Genomic DNA, 18,437 nt, shown 5'->3' with positions numbered 1-18,437 from the left:
AGGACTGAAGCGATATCTTATTGCTTACATAGCTAATCAAACATAGGGTTATTCTTGAAAGTGCTCTTTTACAGGCTAGAGATACTGATATTTTATTCCTAAGTAATTCTTGGGACAAATTAAATAGCTGTCAATAGATGAATACCGTTTCAAAATCGTGTTTCTTAATTTAATCGTGTGAATTCGTAAATATAATGTGAATTGGGAAATTGTAAATTGATTAGCAATTCGGCAATTTATTTTGTAATTATTTTTTTTAGCCAGTAAGGTGTTTTATGAATTAGAAAGTGGAAAATGTTGTATATAAATAGAGCATGTTTTTCGCTTTTCGTGAAATATTTTTAATACATGTATTTCATTGGAAATAATTACTCTATGAAGAGAAGAAAGAAAATTGAAAAAAATACAAAGTCAAATCGGCAAGACTGCTACTGTAGCTTTTTGATCAAAAGTGTTCTCAACTGTACATGATCAGGGTGTTTAATGACCTACTGGATTATCAGCTGATTTTAGTTAGTAAACATCTGCAAAACGCTTCTCACTCTATTAGATTATACACTCATTCTGTACTTATATTTAGCTGAAAAACGCACCCAAAAAGCTTTTGAAGTAGCAACACAAAGATAATCCAGACGTTTCTGCATTTTATATGGCTTCGGTCACGTAAAAAAATGAGTTAAAGAATTTAAAAATTCAAATACTATACACGTTTTTAGCGAATTTCCCATATAGGGAATAAGCTATTACCGTAGGTCTCATGGTAAGACCTAGACCCGGGACTGATTTACTTTTTCGTTTTGAGGTCCCCAGAGGCCAAAATCACCATCCTTTCAAATTAATATATATATATATAAGGTATACTAAAAACGCATAAATTAAACATACCAATACGACCTGTGGTTAATTACAGTAATGCACCATGCTATGAACTTGCAAAATTTCTAATTACAAACTGAAGGGCTACATGACATTTGGAAATAACTATAGTTTATTGAACAACTATGAGTTGATAAACAATATCAAAGATGTACAAACTCCTAATAACTCAGTACTCATCTCATTTGATATTACAAACATGTATTCATTCGAAAGTACCAATTAAAGAAACCCTTAAAGCTACCTAAAACTATGATTTTCCTTAAACTATTACGAATTCTTCCTCGATGCGATCATATATAAATCCTTGAAATGTTGAATATTCATTTGAGAACAGATTTTAGTATAGCTCTTTACGATGGTTTAGTAACGCGTAAACCACCACAGTTTGACACAAGGAAAGTAACTACCAACAGATTGTCCCAGAGGAATTTACCATCTCAGGTCCTAAGGTTAAATAAGTCATTAATAAGTCAACAAGTAGTTTATTTGGTAGATTACTGATCTTCAGAACTCACAGTTTCAAAAGCTGCCTAAACTTCCTCGAAAGATTGCCAAGGAATTTCAAAAATCGTATGTACAATGGTGGCTTTGTAGCCAAGGCAGCGTCACTCGTCCAAACATCTGGACAATTGACTCTGTCAGGAGCGGATCGACCAACTTTTAATTTATCTCTAAGTGGTTCATAGGTAAGGTGGCTCCTATAGCATTGTCCGTCTGTCGTTTTAAACACAAGTGTGAATTCCCTCGTGTTTAAAGAGGTAATGCCTTCTTTGATGTACATTCCATTAACTCCGGCTTCACAAGAGTCTAGACGTAGCTTTTCTATTATCATATCCTGTTTAAGTTTTGTATCCTCGTATATAATATATCCTATTGCTTCTGTGGAATCTTCAATCGGGCCGCTCTTAGTTTTCTTGGTGTACATCTGGCACCTGAGTTTCAAGTTTGGTACATTAAAAGTGTGAATGGAAGGTTCCCCAACAGAATACATATTTTTGTTAAAATCCATGATTCCAAAAGATCCCGATGATAACAAAATTTCTAAAAAACAAAGAAAAAGTATAAGAAAAAATAATGTATTAAATAACTATAACAAACAATGTAGTAACTTATTCGTATCCCACCAACAGTAGACAATATATAAATCTAGAGGTATTGACTCTGTATTGTAATCCTTATTGTAAATACTTACCATGATTTGTTAAATATTCCGCAAAACTCTGAAAAAGTAAAACTTGAATGAGAATCTTTCGTCCGAATACTATAATATATTATGTTTTGCTATTATATTGAGTTGGTCTTATCCTCTCTTAGATATTTCCTTCTTCATTTGTATCATCTTTTATCTAAATCAGCAATTACTCAAAGTTTACACCCCTTGTGTATAAAACACAAGTCAACAGCCTGCTCATAACATGGATTTTAAATATAAAATGTATTTACAATTTTAAAAAGGTGACCAAAGTTAACATTTTTGACTGGAAATAAATATTCTTTACGGAAAGCCAGGAGTCTTTGAATAAAAACAATATTTCAACAATAAACTCGTAACCACGACCCATATATGTCCGTGACTTCATTTGGCCAGTTGTTTTCGTTAATCTTCATTTTTTCAATATAACGTATAATGTTTAAACTTACCTTCTTGCAATCTGTCAGTTCTACCGGTCCTCTTTCAAATTTGGCATAGTAAAGAAAAGTTGAGAAAAGGTACCGTCTTTTGAGGCACTGATCTTCCTCCCCATTAAACTTGTACGACATGGTGAACATTAACTTATCATGTCCGTATGATTCATACAGTATCGGCTGTTCAAAAAAATCAGTGTCAAAACGATTCATTTGTTTGCAAACGTCTTTCCTGGGAAATAGCTTCAACCTGTCTATCAAGTGATAGTGATCTCCTGGACTGAATATGTATGCCTCCGCTTCATAGTCATCTTCTACGCATTTAACAAGCAATTTTTTGTCTGACACCAATTTTATTTCATGTTGCGTTATACGATCTTTCGTATCATCTTTGGTGAACTTAGGGATGGATTGGTATAAAACATTAGGTAATTGCACTTGGAACAGGACTGAAATATAAAAATAAGTATATTAGTATTTATTTTCTCCCATTGAATATATAACATTACAAAATAATGCACAATACAGTACATGAAAATTATACATTCTAGAAGTATATTCATGAATTATACATGAAAATGTATACAGTGCTTAGAAGTATCTGAACTTTTTGGAAAGCCATAATAGGCACACAGCCGCAAACTTGAATGAAAATTATTGACGTGAAACTTGCCCCGAAAAATTGCAATTCTTGTATAAACCCTTGCAAGGGCAAGAATGTCAGAGCTGCATATCATTACATAAAAAAAATTAAGATACGTCAGCTGTTAAAAAGATTTTTTTTATTTATCTGTTTACTTTTTCTTGAGTTAACATTTTCATTCTACCATAGATTTCTATGCTGTATTACATCAAAAGAAGTGACAGTATGCTTTTCTTATAATGTAAGATAAAGTTCAAACCTTTGAATCATCTTTCAATTGTTTACTTATCACACTGAACACAGTATCAGTATCAATAGTTCAGTATTATGTATAAAAAACGGCAATTAATTCATTGATGTTACAGACTTAATGTGAACCATAGAGTTTGGACGGAGCCTTATGTGTTCCAACTGGGAAAAATCGCATCCGTTGAGTATCTAAGACCTAGCTCTGTAAAGACCTGCCGCCAAACATGATCCAAAATGTGTAAATAGGGTACAGTCTTAAATATTTGTTTTGTTCAGTTCTACTTATTAGTTTTAAGAGTGTTATTGACGCCATCTCCAGTATATGGACTGGTCAAAGAAGAAGGGAAGAAGTATGAAGTAATTTGCCTTGTGATTTGGACATTGATAAAATCAATTTACATCAAGAACAAGCGCTTAATCCACCAGAAGTTTGCATTGGACTAGGCAGTGAAGAAGAATCACCCTTGTCTTCTATATTACTTTTGTTATTATTATTATTTGTTATTATTGTTGTTATTTGTTATTATTATTACGTTTGTATGTTACTTAATTTATATATTGACTTACAATCTTTGTGTAATATATTTTGTTTAAAATATTATGTTTTTGATAATAATTAAGTTAGAATTTTGAATTGTAAACAGTTTGGGTTGAAATAAAAAAAAAATTTTTAAAGAGGTTTTTTTTTTATTAAACTTGGCGCAGTCGAAAAAATTTTTATTAAGAATAATAAAGAATAATAACTGAAGAATAGTATACAAGATACACAGTAATGGAATTTAACTAACCCGATGTCCTAAGCGTAGAAGCCAACTTGGAGGAAAATTTTTGGACTTTTAAAGAAGAAGTGGAAATATACTTCCTAGCTACTGGAACTGAAAAGAAGCCTAATTCAATGCAAGCAGCAAAACTTAAGAATCTCCTAGGAAAGGAAGCCTTGAAAATATATAAAGATTTCAAACAAAATAATGAAGATCCAGAAATAGTTAAAACATTAGAAACACTAAAGTATTACACACCAAGAAAGAATGAAACCATGGATAATTACAAGTTTTTCAAAAGGAAGCAGCAACAAGATTAACCATTTATAAATTCTATTCGGACCTAAAAAATTTAGTCAAACCATTTAAGTTTGAAGAACAGGAGGAAAAACTGCGAGAGCTCAGATAATACTGGGGCTAAGTTATAAAAATTTCCAAGAGAAACTTTTTAGAAAAGATGTTTTAAATGTTACAGATGTGGTAGTTGTCATGGAAAAAAACAATGTCCAGCTTTGGGTAAGATCTGTATTAAATGCAAAGTCAAATCATTTTGCAAGCATGTGTAGGTCAAACTTAAACCTTCTTTCAAATGTGAAATATAACGAAGTAACTTATTAATCAAAGTAGTAGTTATTTTGTGCCTAATTGCCAAGTTTATGAGATTAACACAGTTTGTGTAGTTTTACCGTTGCCTTTGACTTCCGCTTTACCAGACTTCCCAAAAGCGCTGATCTGAAGTATCTGAAACAATATACGTCCATTTCACAACAATATACGTCCATTTCACAACAATATGCGTCCATTTCACAAAAATATACGTCCATTTCACAACAATATATGTCCATTTCACAACAATATACGTCTATTTCACAACAATATACGTCCATTTCAGATCCAGCATTCGTTTTGAGGGGTATGTTGATCAACTCCCAAATTTGATCAACATACAGCCACAAAGAAGCGAACTATAATAGTTTTATTTTTCTCTAAAGAATAAAATGGGGATCCTAAATGTTCATTTTATGTCTAGTCAACTATTTCAGTAACAAAACTAAGGGATAGAGAATACATAGCATCATCCACTGTGAATGGCTCATTAATAACTTTTCAGCGAATTTCCTTGTAGGGAAGTACCGGTAGCTATTACCGTAGGTGGCACGGTAAGACCTAAACCCGGGACTGATTTTTTAAAATTTTTTATGTCCCCAGAGGCCAAAAAACTATTCGTTCAAACTTTATGATTTTATAATTGAAAAGAGGGTACTTGTGTTTACAATCACTAGCTGCTGTCCTCGAGCTTTGAACCAGAGAGGAAACTGAAGAGAAACATTTGATCTTGAAATTTGTTGTGTAAAAAAGTTACACATCCACCTTTTATTCCCGGGACAACATTTTATTGGACCTCTTAGTTTGAAAACATAATTTTCTCTTAAGCTAGGCTAACTTTTAAGACTACCAAGTAAAGATCATATGAGGCACTGATGCATGTATGAAAATACTAAATCATACGATTAAATTTTCAAATCATACGCGTAAATTAATTTTGTTGAAAAACTTACATAGTCAACAGGTAAAAAATAATTGCACTACATAGGGTACTGCAGGAAAGCAAAAATATTTTGTTTTGATTTTATTTTGATTTTATTTTGATTTTGAACTCATTAAAGTTTATCCCGCCTTACACCTTCACACCAAATTCTGTCGGAAAAAATTACTCAAGTTTTCGCGTTTACTTACAAACACACACACACACACACACATATGATGCAATACATATATATATATATATACATATATGCCTATGAAATCTACCTCCGTAATATTACTTCCTTATAGAGAAATTTGCTAAAACCATAAAGATTGCATATTAAAGCATTGTTGACATAAACAACAGTTTAAGCAGGAAATAACATATCAATAAACATTTTAACGGGTGATTTTTTGGCAACCGGTGGACATCAAAACGAAAATTAAAATCGGTACGGGGTCAATATCTTACCATAAAACCTACAGCTTTCACCCTTTTAAAAAAAAAAATTGCTTAAAAAGAAAATTTTATTGAATTACACATTTTTGTTACAGCTATCAAAAAGATATGGATAAAATCTTACCAGACATGATCCAAAAACTACAGTATATATAAGTTCCATGGAAAAGAAAAACTGAGCCTAGCCATTCGCTTACAGTTGGATCTCTGAATGTTCCTAATTTTGCTGTCCAATTACATTGGTGATAAATTACAATGATTGCTTGTCAGGTGCTCAATACCGACTCTTGGTTTTACCAAAATAAAATTTTATACACTAGTAAAATTCAAACTTTATTATTATTGAATATCAATATGAGTAACATACTTCGTCCGTTTTGTGTAAAAGTTCATTTTAGGTAGAGAAGCTCCTGCATCGATTCTCCAAAGCCACATAGAGTAACAAAACTTGTTTTATAACATCAAGATACAGCATTGTAAAACAAAATTAATCTTTGAAAAACATCTTTTTACTAAACTATTTATACAAGATTACTTAACATAAAATACATTTTACTCAAAAAAGTTAACCTCTTAGGATTTTTTATCCAACCTGATGAACATTTTCACTGTACTTAAGACACCTGACTATTTCAGTTTCATCATTAAAACTTAAGTTTAGTTTCAGATATTGGAAAATTATAGTTGAACAAGTTAACATCACAAATTATGTCAATATCTAAATAATTTATTTCCTTACTAACTACATTCAAAGGAGCTCTTGATAATGTATCTGCTATATACATGAACCTACCAGGTTTATACAACACATTTAGGTCATGGTCATACCTTTGTACCTTTAACTTCATTCTTTGTAGCCTTAAAGGAACCGATGCTTTAGTTTTCTTAAATAAAGTTTCCAAAGGTTTATGGCCACTTTTTACCACTTACTACTTAAGAGTTGTATAGTCATTGGTTTAGGGATACCAACGTGAGAGCAATACTATCAATGCCAGAACCCTGTAATGATGTACTGATTGTGTACAACACCCTAGAGGCCACTGAACTCTTTCCCTTGCATCGTAGTTTTGTTTTACTTGTACATTTTCCAAAACAAGACTAGAAAATTCTTATAGCAACAAAGAAGTTTGTTGTCATAAATATGTGTTGTTGTACAATTAATCTTTCAATAAGCAATTTTTTAAGCATCAATTTGTTAGTTTTATGATTTTACGCTAAACCTAACAACTGTATATGGAGTTGATATAAACATGATTCGAAGAAATTTCGTATAGCCGCTAGCTATACTAAGAAAAATAAAATCAGCCTAAAAGAAAATTAAAATTCAGTTGAGTTGAATCATTTTTTTACGATCGGATAAACCCGATAAAAAGTTGGTAGATCAACTTGTTGAACTTACAATGTGATTTATCAACTGTCGTGTGAACATTGTCCAAAAGAATACATTGGTCAGACTTCAAACTCTTTAAGAGTTCGAATACAGGCTATCGTTTTGTAGTTACATGAAGACAAAAGAAAACCAATCTATTATCATGCCGCTAACCACAACCAAAATTTTGAAGGCTGCTATACCCTTAAAGCTTTTCACAAAGTAAACTCACATCAAAACCAGAAATGCAACCATCTGGTCTTAAGAAAGTCTGAATTGGCTCACCAGGGGCCCATTTCATAATAAAGTACAAACTAATATTATTATTAGTAAATCAGCTGATCGCCCAATGCAAATCTAATGGAAATTACAACCCCAACAGCACAATAGGCTTGCTGGGAACTTGTTCCAAGTCCATTGGCCCAAGTTCCCAAGCCTGGTTTAAACTCAGGGACCAAAGTGTGTAGGCTTGGTTTTGACTTGTTTTAGAGACCGAAGTTGGCAGTTGTTCAACTTGTTATGGGTTTGGCTCCCCAAGTCCAACCCAAGTCCCAACCCCAAACCTACAGTGAACCCATGGGCACAAACCCACTCTAAGCTTGGAATGATGGATACAAAACGGGTCTAGTAGATTAAGCAGGCTCATTTTAGACTTGTTCGGGACTTGGGGACCCAAGCCCAATTTTAGTAGGCTCATATTGGACTTGGCTTAGACTCATATTTGAATTGGTTTTAGCACATGTTGGACTTGGGTAAACAAGCTCACACTGATAAATTAAACAGGCTCATTATGGACTTGTTCGGGACTTGGGGACCCAAGCCCAATTTTAGTAGGCTCATATTGGACTTGGCTTAGACTCATCATATTGGAATTGGTTTTAGCACATGTTGTACTTGGACAAACAAGCTCACACCTTTAGACTCACTCAGAACTTGGTACGAAGTTTTATATACTTCAATTACTGTCATGTTCAAAGATAATAATAATAACAATAATAGGCTATAGTAATACAGGGTGGGGCAGAGTGGACTCCCTAGTTTCAATCAGTCGCTGAAGAGCGTGCGCGCGAGTTAGCGGAGTGGGAGAGGTTTCATGTGGTTGGGGGAAAGACGCCATTGTTAGTAGTCACCATGCCGTAAACTAGCGAGCATCGTGGTTTTGTAGTCGAAACCTTCTTTAAAAATAAGGATAGTGTGGTGGCGACCCAGCGTGCATTTCGTAGACGGTTTGGTTTGAATTGTCATGATAGTGTTCCCGATGCTAAAACCTTAAGGAAATGGATTACAAGTGTACGGGCGACCGAATCTGCAACTAAAGGTTTACAAAGTTCGACCAAGGACCTTGGAAGCCCTTAAGGAAGCAATTAATTGTTGATGTTATCGCTGGAATAATGCCAGATATGCTGCGTAGAGTTTTTGAAAACTTCATTGAACGGCTGAATATGTGCATCGCTCGTGAAGGTCTTCACCTGGACGATATCATTTTTAAAACTTAATGAAAAATAAATGGCATTGTATTTAGATTTCAGAAATAAAAAGCTTTTGTAATAATCTTGTATGGTTTTTATACAGTTAACCGATCAAATCAGGGAGTCCACTCTGCCCCACCCTGTATAATTTATACCTATTTAACATATAAACAGTTTCACACCATTCATATGCTAGCCCACCCTTTTTCTTAAACATAAAAATAATTAATTTTTTACCAAGAAAGATTTGCAGTATAATAAAATGAAGCCTATTTATAAGTCCTAAGTGACCTTAAAATAATATTGGTTATAATTGATCTGTTAGGTTTAGAAATACAAGACATTCACATTTCAAGACAATTTATTAATATAATAAATACAATGCCCACTATCTTCCACTTCACCTTCAACTTCTTTTCTGAATTCATCAACTCCACCGCATGCTTCAGAAGATCTATAAAAAAATACAATTGCATTAGAATGATTTGTTTTATTAAAATTTATTATTTAAATAATATTTATTTGTTATTAGAATTATTTGATTATTTGGCATTTGTTGGTGTTGCAAACACAGGGTGTTAACTTACTCTAGTTTTTAAAATTGTTATAAAACTTTTATTTCTTACTAGACACAAAATTTGAGTAATTTTCGCGACGTTTTTTTAGCTATAATAGGTTTTTTTTAGCTATGATGATTACAGAATGTTATAAAGGAACTTACACTTATCAACAAGGCTACTGAATACACACAACGTAAAATACTGGTTTGGCTTGTTTTTATCTGTAGACTAGGTTTAAGGTTAAAAAAAATTTAGCACTGTTCTGTTGTAGGGTTCAGCAGTAGATTAGTGTATAGTGAGTGACGTTGTCGATTCAGTGAAGCGCTGAGTATGACAAAGATTAAAGCACAAAAGGTTTAGGCTATAAACAAAATTCTACGAGTTCTTGATGCAATGAAATTAATCGTTTGCTTAATTTAGCTTACTTTATCATCATAGACTAACCAACACGAGTATATTTTTGATCAATGCTTAATTTTATAAGAGGAGTGTAAATCTTACCTTTACAGGATTCCCTTAGTTCTTCTCCGCTTCGTCTTGGTATCAAAACCATAAACTAAACTCACGACTAGCAACGAAACGAGTAACTCACAACACAACACCAAATTAAGATAAGTGAGTACTGACCAAGAGAACTGACAACTGAGAGTGAGGAAGTCTAAATCCAACAAAAATGGTGGTTCAGCACAAAGAAACAGGTTTTAGGAGCGTGTTGTGGGTAGGTGTGGAGGGAAAATTCTTTTGTCATATGGCACTGCTCACTTTAGACTCACATGAACAAGCTTGTCGTGGGTCTGGTTGGGTGTTTAAATTGTGGACTTGGCCAACCAGGTTATATATGTAAATAAAGCAAGTTTAGTTTTGGCTCATTCGCACAAGTTCACTTAACCAAAGCTGTTTTAAATTTGCAGTGGGTTCCAAACTCCAAGTTTGTCGCACCAATTCAGAAATATGTAAAAGCCAAGTTTAGTCCAAGCTCACGTGCTGTCTGGGAAGTTACAAGTTGTAACTTGTAACTTGTAGCATAGATAAAACATAGTCCCTTAGTAGATTCCCCATCCTTATGGAACAGCTGAAGCCAATTTTATTGTTAGTTCTGTCCGTTTTTCTGTAGATGTCGTGTTTTGTTTACAATTTGTTTCTATTATTTTAGGGTTAGTTTCTCATTATTTGTGTCTCACTGTTTTTTATATTGCTAGTGGACGAGTTATTGTTTATGATTAGATAGTAATATTTGGTTAAACGAGGTTTTAAATTACTGAAATAACAAGAAACAAATTGTAAACAAAACACGACATCTACAGAAAAACGGACAGAACTAACAATAAAATTGGCTTCAGCTGTTCCATAAGGATGGGAAATCTACTAAGGGACTATGTTTTATCTATGCTTGTAGTTTATTATGAAATGGGCCCCAGTTGGTACTGAAAACAAAGTTAATTTAAGATAGTAAAAAAGTGATTCAACTCAGCTGAATTTTAATTTTCTTTGATTTGTACTCAATCATATGTTCTCAAATTTCAACTACTGTATTGTAAACAGTTCATATTTATTTGTTTTGTTCATTTTTACATTTTTCATTAATTTCTCTTTGCTTGAAAACGTTTCTATTAAACGAAAATATCCACTGTTTCATGTTTCATTTTTCATAACTCTATCAAGTAATCCTCAAGAACAATATATATATTTAATATATATATATGTGTCCGTTAGCTACTCAATTCTGTACTAATACGCAACCAGAAAGAGTTTTTAAGTGCGTAGTCGTCTTACTCAAGAAGGTATTTAACTCAGGTAATTTGGTAGCAAAACCCCCGGTCCTGTGCTCGCTGAGAACGGCTCGCTAACAGTGAGGTCGTAGGTTCGAGTCCTACCGCTCCACTAATATTTTTCAGAATATTCGTTCTTGTGTACAGATTCACCGCTTGCTTTGCTGGCCACGTTCCACGCAGAGGCCAGATTATGCAAATACAAGGTTTCCGATCACCAATCCCTTAATACAAAAAAATACAACCCTTTCGAAATTCGATAGGCAATCAAGAACGCCCGTGACCTTGTTTATAATAGATCGCAGGAATCCAGTTGACAGACCAAAGAAGGAAAGCTCTCGACCAAATGAAACCTAAAATATTGAAAGGGCGTCATGCGACGCGCATGGCATTGATCACGAAGTGCTGAATGTTCTTTAGTGCGAGCGTTGCCGTGGCGGCGAGCGGGCCGCCATGATGGCCATGGTTATGTGACGCGCCCGATTTTCGAAGGGATTTTTGGAGGGAAAATCAAAACTGGCGGGAGAGCATGGGACTTTTGTCAATGATAGAGAACTTCGTCTACCACGTGTTTTAGACTAATGTGTTTCCAAGATGCAAGGTGATGGGACATTGTACTGTGTTCGTGTGCCCCTCTGGCCGCGGGTCCTCGGACTCCGCCCCCACGCACCGTGCCAGGCCGTCGCTTCTCAAGTGGGTCATCTCCCTCCTAGTGTGCTGCTGGGGGTCCCGCTCTTCCAGGAACTCCGGTAAATTTTGGGACTTTGAATGTTTCGTTTGTAAAAGTCTTAGCCTAACAGTTTACTATGGAGGATTAGGCAACACCTTTTTACTGGTAGTTTTAAACTATAGTTTGGAAGGTACTATTATTCCAGCTTTCATTCTCAGAATTCCAAAATTGATTCTGTTAACGCCCCCAAAGATGCACAGTTAAGGTGCGTCCCCGCACCGAGCATCGCTGATTATGAAAGATAATTTTCGAATGAGAAGGAGGGTTCGTTGAGGTTAAAAACCCATTCTCTCCTCTCGGTAATCGTGATTTATTGCACTTCGTACCCATTTCTTAGATAAATAGTTTATCTATATAGTTTAACTATTTATCTAAAATAATTAATGAATATCAATGACAGTGTTGCATCATTTAATTGAGAGTCAGACTTTTATTCATTGCGTTTACCGGAACATTAATTACTTGTAACAAATCTGAAGACTTCCCTTTGGCCACCCATGGAATATTCCACAATTTATACCGCTTCAGGGTTCTTCGTATTGTTATATAATTATATCATTAGTAGGTATTTGTGACCCTGAAAAGCAGGAAAACTGACATTGCTTCTGATGTCTTTCTAAAAGTGTGTTCTCGTGGTGACCACAAGGGGTATGTTTTACAGAATAACTTTGTTCTACGGTAATGCCACTAGTTCTACGAACTATAGTATGTATGATAGAACCTGTCTACTATCCCTTCGACAACCTGGGTCTAGCCCAGGTCATTTTTACGTGGTGTTTTAGTCCAGGGAGCCGAAACCCCACCATAGGATGCTCTAGAACCATAGCTTCTTCAGCAAAACATAACCTTACCCGAACTTTAAACCATTGGCCATACCCCTGCTAGGGGCCAGGTTCCATCATACAGTCTATAGCTACTGTAAGCTTATATCATATTGCATTTGAACAAGCAAATCGTAGAGTATTTTGAGGTTATTTCTCTGTGGTAATATAGATTCAAAATCACAGGATGAACACTTTCCCTAATTTGTAACATGACAATTTTATGAAACACCTGAAATAAGATAGCCTATAGTATGTGTATATTATTTTTTTTTGTTTTGTTGCATTTTGCTGTGTAAATAATTTTTGTTCCGTGAAGGAACTTTAACATTTTCCTTTAAATCAACCCGTGAATTACATGGGTACTTAAGTAATTATTTTATGCTCTATACAAATATTGCTATCCTGCTAAGAATATGAAACATAATTACGCCTCAGAATTGTACGTACCCAGTAGAAAAAGTACTATCCTTATCCTGAGTAATAGCTATTTACCTTACAAGTGTAGTAAGCGCGTTTTTACATCACGCAGGTGAATGTTGTGCAACGAGCGGAAGCGAGTTGCATAATTTACCAAGTGATGAAAACACGCTCTTGCGTAACGTGTAACGTACAAGATTTTATATGACCCGACAATATACAGGAGGTTACGAACAATATTTTTCACTATCCATTTCACTCATCTTCTAACAATAACGTTATTTAGAAACAAAAGCTAGGTTAGGAAAATTCTTAAGTTCACTTGCAATCGCAAAAGCAATTTATCATTTCGCGACAAACCATTATAATTCAAAGCATCCAAATAAATTGAAAAGGATGAGAAATGCCAAAAGTAGCTGAAGATATTGACTACTTTCTATTGACAGGTCATCAAGCTATAATCGATAGCATGACGGACGATTTCTCAGTAATGCTTTTATCTTTTGATGAAAACCGCTAATAACTTTTGTGTTCTGTAAACAGATTTGACCTTGTGCCTCTAACCCTTCTCTACACCCCCTTTTTTGACTTCGTGTCGTAAAATGCCTTTTTAAGTTTTTTTTTTTTACTTTAACTTTTTAATTTGACACTTTTTTGCTTTGTTTTTGCATTTATTGATCGCAGTTTTAGATGTTAGTAAGGAAAAATGTTTGTCTTATTGTCTTACCTTACTTTGAAACGATATTTTCACCCCTAAAATTCGCGGTATCGTTCTGTTATCTCTAATTATCTACTTAAGTAAACAAGTGATGGACATTCATCAAAATTCGAGTTAACTAAAGTTCATGAGATAGTTTAGTAAAATAATAAAGTTCTTAAATCTAGTATGGCTACAAAAATATAAAAATTTAACTTATCGTTCAAATATTATTTTTTTATTATTTAATAATTATAAACACGCAAAAATTACTAAAAATAATATTCGAACGATAAGTTAAATTTTTATATTAATTAATCTTACAAAAGTGTAATTATGTTTTTCCAACGACTCCATCAATATTTGTTTGTAATTTGGTAATTCGTTTTACCTAACCTTACGTTGTATAATATCTCCTGGATCCAACCTAAATTAATTTAAATTGAGTGAATTTACCGGGATAAAAATATAGTGGTGGTAAATCATCAGATTTTTTTATATTCTACATAACGTTCTTGGATAAGATTGTAGCCATGTGTGTTTTTATTACTTAATAATCATCGATTTATCAAAGCAAAATGTAATTGAAAACCTCAAGTTACCACATGCCATTTCCCTACCCTACCTAACATGTTATATAAAGACTTAACGAAATCGAAGTGAAAGCATAATAGTGGTGCATTTATATAAAAGGATTTGTAACAATTTAACAAAAACATACACATTTCCTAGTGAAATTCGGTAGAGTTTATCGGTAGCGTTTGTTGTAGGCAGGCAAGTCAACGATTTTTAACGATCGTAATAAATTAAACAGTTAATTTATACGGTTGGCTGTCTGCATGCGTGTTTAATCGTGTAAAACCTGTGGGTCATATTTAACTGAATTACCGTAATAAGCGGCCTTCTGAGTCTTAAAATAAATATTTTTTTCTAACAACTGGTCCAATCCAAACTTTTTGCTTATTTAGAGATAGGCCTACTGTACGTCTTTTTTTTATATGGAAGGGTAATATTAACCCTCCCTGTTTAGGGATTGCGGCATTATCACTCAGATAGAATCTATTGGTGATTGGCGGGATTTGAACCCGGGACCTCAGGGACCGAAAACGTGCTTAACCACTACACCAGTTCGCTCCCCCCCTTTTGGGTATAATACAATAGGGCAAACACAAGTAATATAATAGTATTTGTCACATTTGGTAGTAATACTTGTGAATTTAGTCAAATAACTTACAAATTCCCGACATACAGGTGTTGAAATTGAATTCAGCTGATACGTAGGCCTAAATTTAAAATAAACTCCGCTATTTAGGGCCTATCTTATAACAATACATTGTCATTTTGTTGACAGTTTTATTGCGGACATCTCTATAACAATGGTAAAATAAAATACACGTTTCGGGATCTGAAATCTGTCTAATTACGTTGTGTATTGTTTCTTACCACTGTGATGGAAAATGACCGCAATAAACCTTTGAAAAACTCATCATCATCAACAATGAACTTCAAACAAAGAAGAGGAAAGTACACTGTAACTGTTCACAAGATGGTTTATATATAGGAAAAAGTTACGATGACTAGGCCTACTAATAAAAATCTAAAAGACTTCCAAGTTGGGCAACGGGCTGGGGGATGGGGTTAGAGCAGTTAGAGCCCCTATGAACCCCTTGTTATAACCACATTTTTAGATTTTTGCAGTGAAACACATAAAATTGATAAAGCAAATTTACGTACAATATCTACTATTTTGTACTTAAATTTTAAAACTTTTCTGAGGATGACCCCCGGACCCTTTCCTCTAAAATGGGAACTACTCCGTACCCCTAGCCCCCTTATGTTAAAACTAAACTAGATGAACTCCCATTCAGTCAATATATTTTTGTCCATTCCCTAAAAGACATTTTTTATCAACTCATTTTGTAAGATTTTTTTCAACCAACACAGAATCAGTTGCCATTACCAACCTACATAACGTTATCACGATCTTATCATTATTGTCTGGGATTGTTTGACTTGTTATACGAACAGTCGAGAATAGTGAATGTGAACAGTTATGAACGTGTGAAATAAGTAGAGCCAGCGGTTCGTGTTCGGATGATGGTGGTGCGTTAATTTTTTATGTGATTGTGCAAAAATAGTCCTTTACTGCTGTGAACATTCAAGTTTCATGTTGGTGCAATCAGTGGTTGGGTCCGTTTCGTGCGCAAAGAGCCAACAAGGTAATGGATTATAGTCTGTATGATGGAACCTGTCTCGTGGCCCTCTGTCTACCTAGGAACTCAGTCCCAGATAGCCAGAGGTAAGAGCCAACGAGGTAATGGATTATAGTCTGTATGATGGAACCTGTCTCGTGGCCCTCTAGCTACCTGGGAACTCAGTCCCAGATAGACAGAGGTAAGAGCCAATGAGGTAATGGATTATAGTCTGTATGATGGAACCTGTCTCGTGGCCCTCTGTCTACATGGGAACTCGGTCCCAGGTAGAAAGGGGTAAGAGCCAACGAGGTAATGGATTATAGTCTGTATGATGGAACCTGTCTCGTGGCTCTCTGTCTATCTAGGAACTCAGTCCCAAGCAGACAGAGGTAAGAGCCAACGAATGGATTATAGTCTGTATGATGGAACCTGTCTCGTGGCCCTTTGTCTACATGGGAACTCGGTCCCAGGTAGAAAGGGGTAAGAGCCAACGAGGTAATGGATTATAGTCTGTATGATGGAACCTGTCTCGTGGCCCTCCGTCTACCTGGTAACTCAGTCCCAGGTAGACAGAGGTAAGAGCCAACGAGGTAATGGATTATAGTCTGTATGATGGAACCTGTCTCGTGGCCCTCTGTCTACCTGGGAACTCAGTCCCAAGTAGACAGAGGTAATTAAGAGCCAACGAGGTAATTGGTTATAGTCTGTATGATGGAACCTGTCTCGTGGCCCTCTGTCTACCTGGGTACTCAGTCCCATGTAGACAGAGGTAAGAGCCAACGAGGTAATGGATTATAGTCTGTATGATGGAACCTGTCTCGTGGCCCTCTGTCTACCTGGGTACTCAGTCCCATGTAGACAGAGGTAAGAGCCAACGAGGTAATGGATTATAGTCTGTATGATGGAACCTGTCTCGTGGCCCTCTGTCTACCTGGGTACTCAGTCCCATGTAGACAGAGGTAAGAGCCAACGAGGTAATGGATTATAGTCTGTATGATGGAACCTGTCTCGTGGCCCTCTAGCTACCTGGGTACTCAGTCCCATGTAGACAGAGGTAAGAGCCAACGAGGTAATGGATTATAGTCTGTATGATGGAACCTGTCTCGTGGCCCTCTGTCTACCTGGGAACTCAGTCCCAGGTAGACAGAGGTAAGAGCCAACGAATGGATTATAGTCTGTATGATGGAACCTGTCTCTTGGCCCTCTAGCTACCTGGGAACTCAGTCCCAGGCAGACAGAGGTAAGGGCCAACGAGGTAATGGATTATAGTCTGTATGATGGGACCTGTCTCCTGACTCTCTCCTGGGGCTAGTCCTACGTATACAGGTTAAATTATACAGACTATAATGCGTATATTAAATTAGTTGACTTTTAGTTGGGAAAGTGTGTGTTTGATTGTATTGTTTGATAACGAAAATCCAATACTTGTATGAATTTAAAATAGTGGGGAGTTTGTGGCTCAATAGTGTGATGATTTTTTTAATCAATTGAATGTTGGATTCTTGTTTCTAGGAATCTACTTAAAATGTATCAGTTCAATTCATTATTTGACTGTGTGCAGTGGACCCAGAGAGGGGGGTTGGAGGGTAATTCCCCACTCCTAATATATCAAGGAGGACCCCTTGTCTAATATAATAGTATGTAATTAAATATTAGGTCTTGTTTTAACAGTTTTAACTGTTTTTTACAATGCAATACAGCATTTTAACACTGAAATATAACTAAAAAACACATCATAGGTTTTACATTTTACCGGGTAGGAAGGGGGGTTATCCACACTAAATAAAATCCTGAACGTTTTATTATATATACTTAATGTTTATAATTAAATTAGGGAAAGTTTATTTGATTTGATTAATAACTGGTTTATTTGAACAATTTTGTTTTTGTGTTGGTATTTTTATTTGCTTGTCTTTTAATATGTTTGTCATTAGTTTAAGATAAATAGAATATGTAATGAATCGTGTCATGGAAACAAAATAAATAGGGCAAGAGTTTATTTGATTTGATAACCAGTTTGTTTATTTGAACTATCTTGTTTTTGTGATGTATTTTTATTTGTTGGTTATTTTTATTGTTGTAGGTTTGATATTTGTTCTAGACAAATAATATGTAATGGACCCCTTTGTCTAAATTTACCGAAGGAAATAAACAGGACAAGATATTATTTGATTTAGTTTGTTTATTTGAACTACTTTGTTATATCTTGGTTTTGTTTTGTGAATTTCCGCAAGGGTAGACATCCCAAACATAAATCAGCTG

The 18,437-nt window shown here is 34.9% G+C and overlaps 2 protein-coding genes across 4 annotated transcripts in view; one reads left to right on the top strand and one right to left on the bottom strand.

The window, feature by feature from the left end:
• Positions 1-1,356: 1,356 nt before the first annotated feature.
• On the bottom strand, positions 1,357-6,347 carry LOC128992629 (uncharacterized). Of its 2 annotated transcripts, none has more exons than XM_054416299.1 (5): positions 6,270-6,347; positions 4,845-4,899; positions 2,521-2,954; positions 2,072-2,099; positions 1,357-1,920 (listed from the first exon to the last, which is right to left on the bottom strand). In XM_054416299.1, the coding sequence occupies exons 1-5, from the start codon at positions 6,306-6,308 to the stop codon at positions 1,391-1,393; spliced, it is 1,086 nt and encodes a 361-aa protein (XP_054272274.1). In that variant the 5' UTR covers positions 6,309-6,347; the 3' UTR covers positions 1,357-1,390. The 2 variants fall into 2 exon arrangements, with proteins under 2 accessions (XP_054272274.1, XP_054272275.1); XM_054416300.1 differs by having other exon boundaries at positions 4,869-4,899; positions 6,270-6,344.
• A 5,418-nt stretch (positions 6,348-11,765) lies between these two features.
• Positions 11,766-18,437, top strand: part of LOC128993359 (uncharacterized) — a 33,731-nt gene continuing 27,059 nt past the window's right edge. The window contains exon 1 of one of the 2 annotated variants that reach the window (XM_054417204.1): positions 11,766-12,061. In XM_054417204.1, the coding sequence (XP_054273179.1) occupies positions 11,917-12,061 (145 nt within the window). In that variant the 5' untranslated portion in view covers positions 11,766-11,916. Of the gene's footprint in view, positions 12,062-16,145; positions 16,200-18,437 lie in introns of those variants that run through there. The other variant, XM_054417205.1, reaches the window with a different exon arrangement.

Source organism: Macrosteles quadrilineatus, unplaced genomic scaffold (genome assembly GCF_028750875.1).
Source record: "Macrosteles quadrilineatus isolate MER2022 unplaced genomic scaffold, UCM_ALF_1.0 Scaffold_4__1_contigs__length_99947679, whole genome shotgun sequence".
Lineage (NCBI taxonomy): Eukaryota > Metazoa > Arthropoda > Insecta > Hemiptera > Cicadellidae > Macrosteles > Macrosteles quadrilineatus.
The sequence above is the reverse complement of the archived record's forward strand: the minus strand, read 5'-3'. Positions and strand labels throughout refer to the sequence as shown.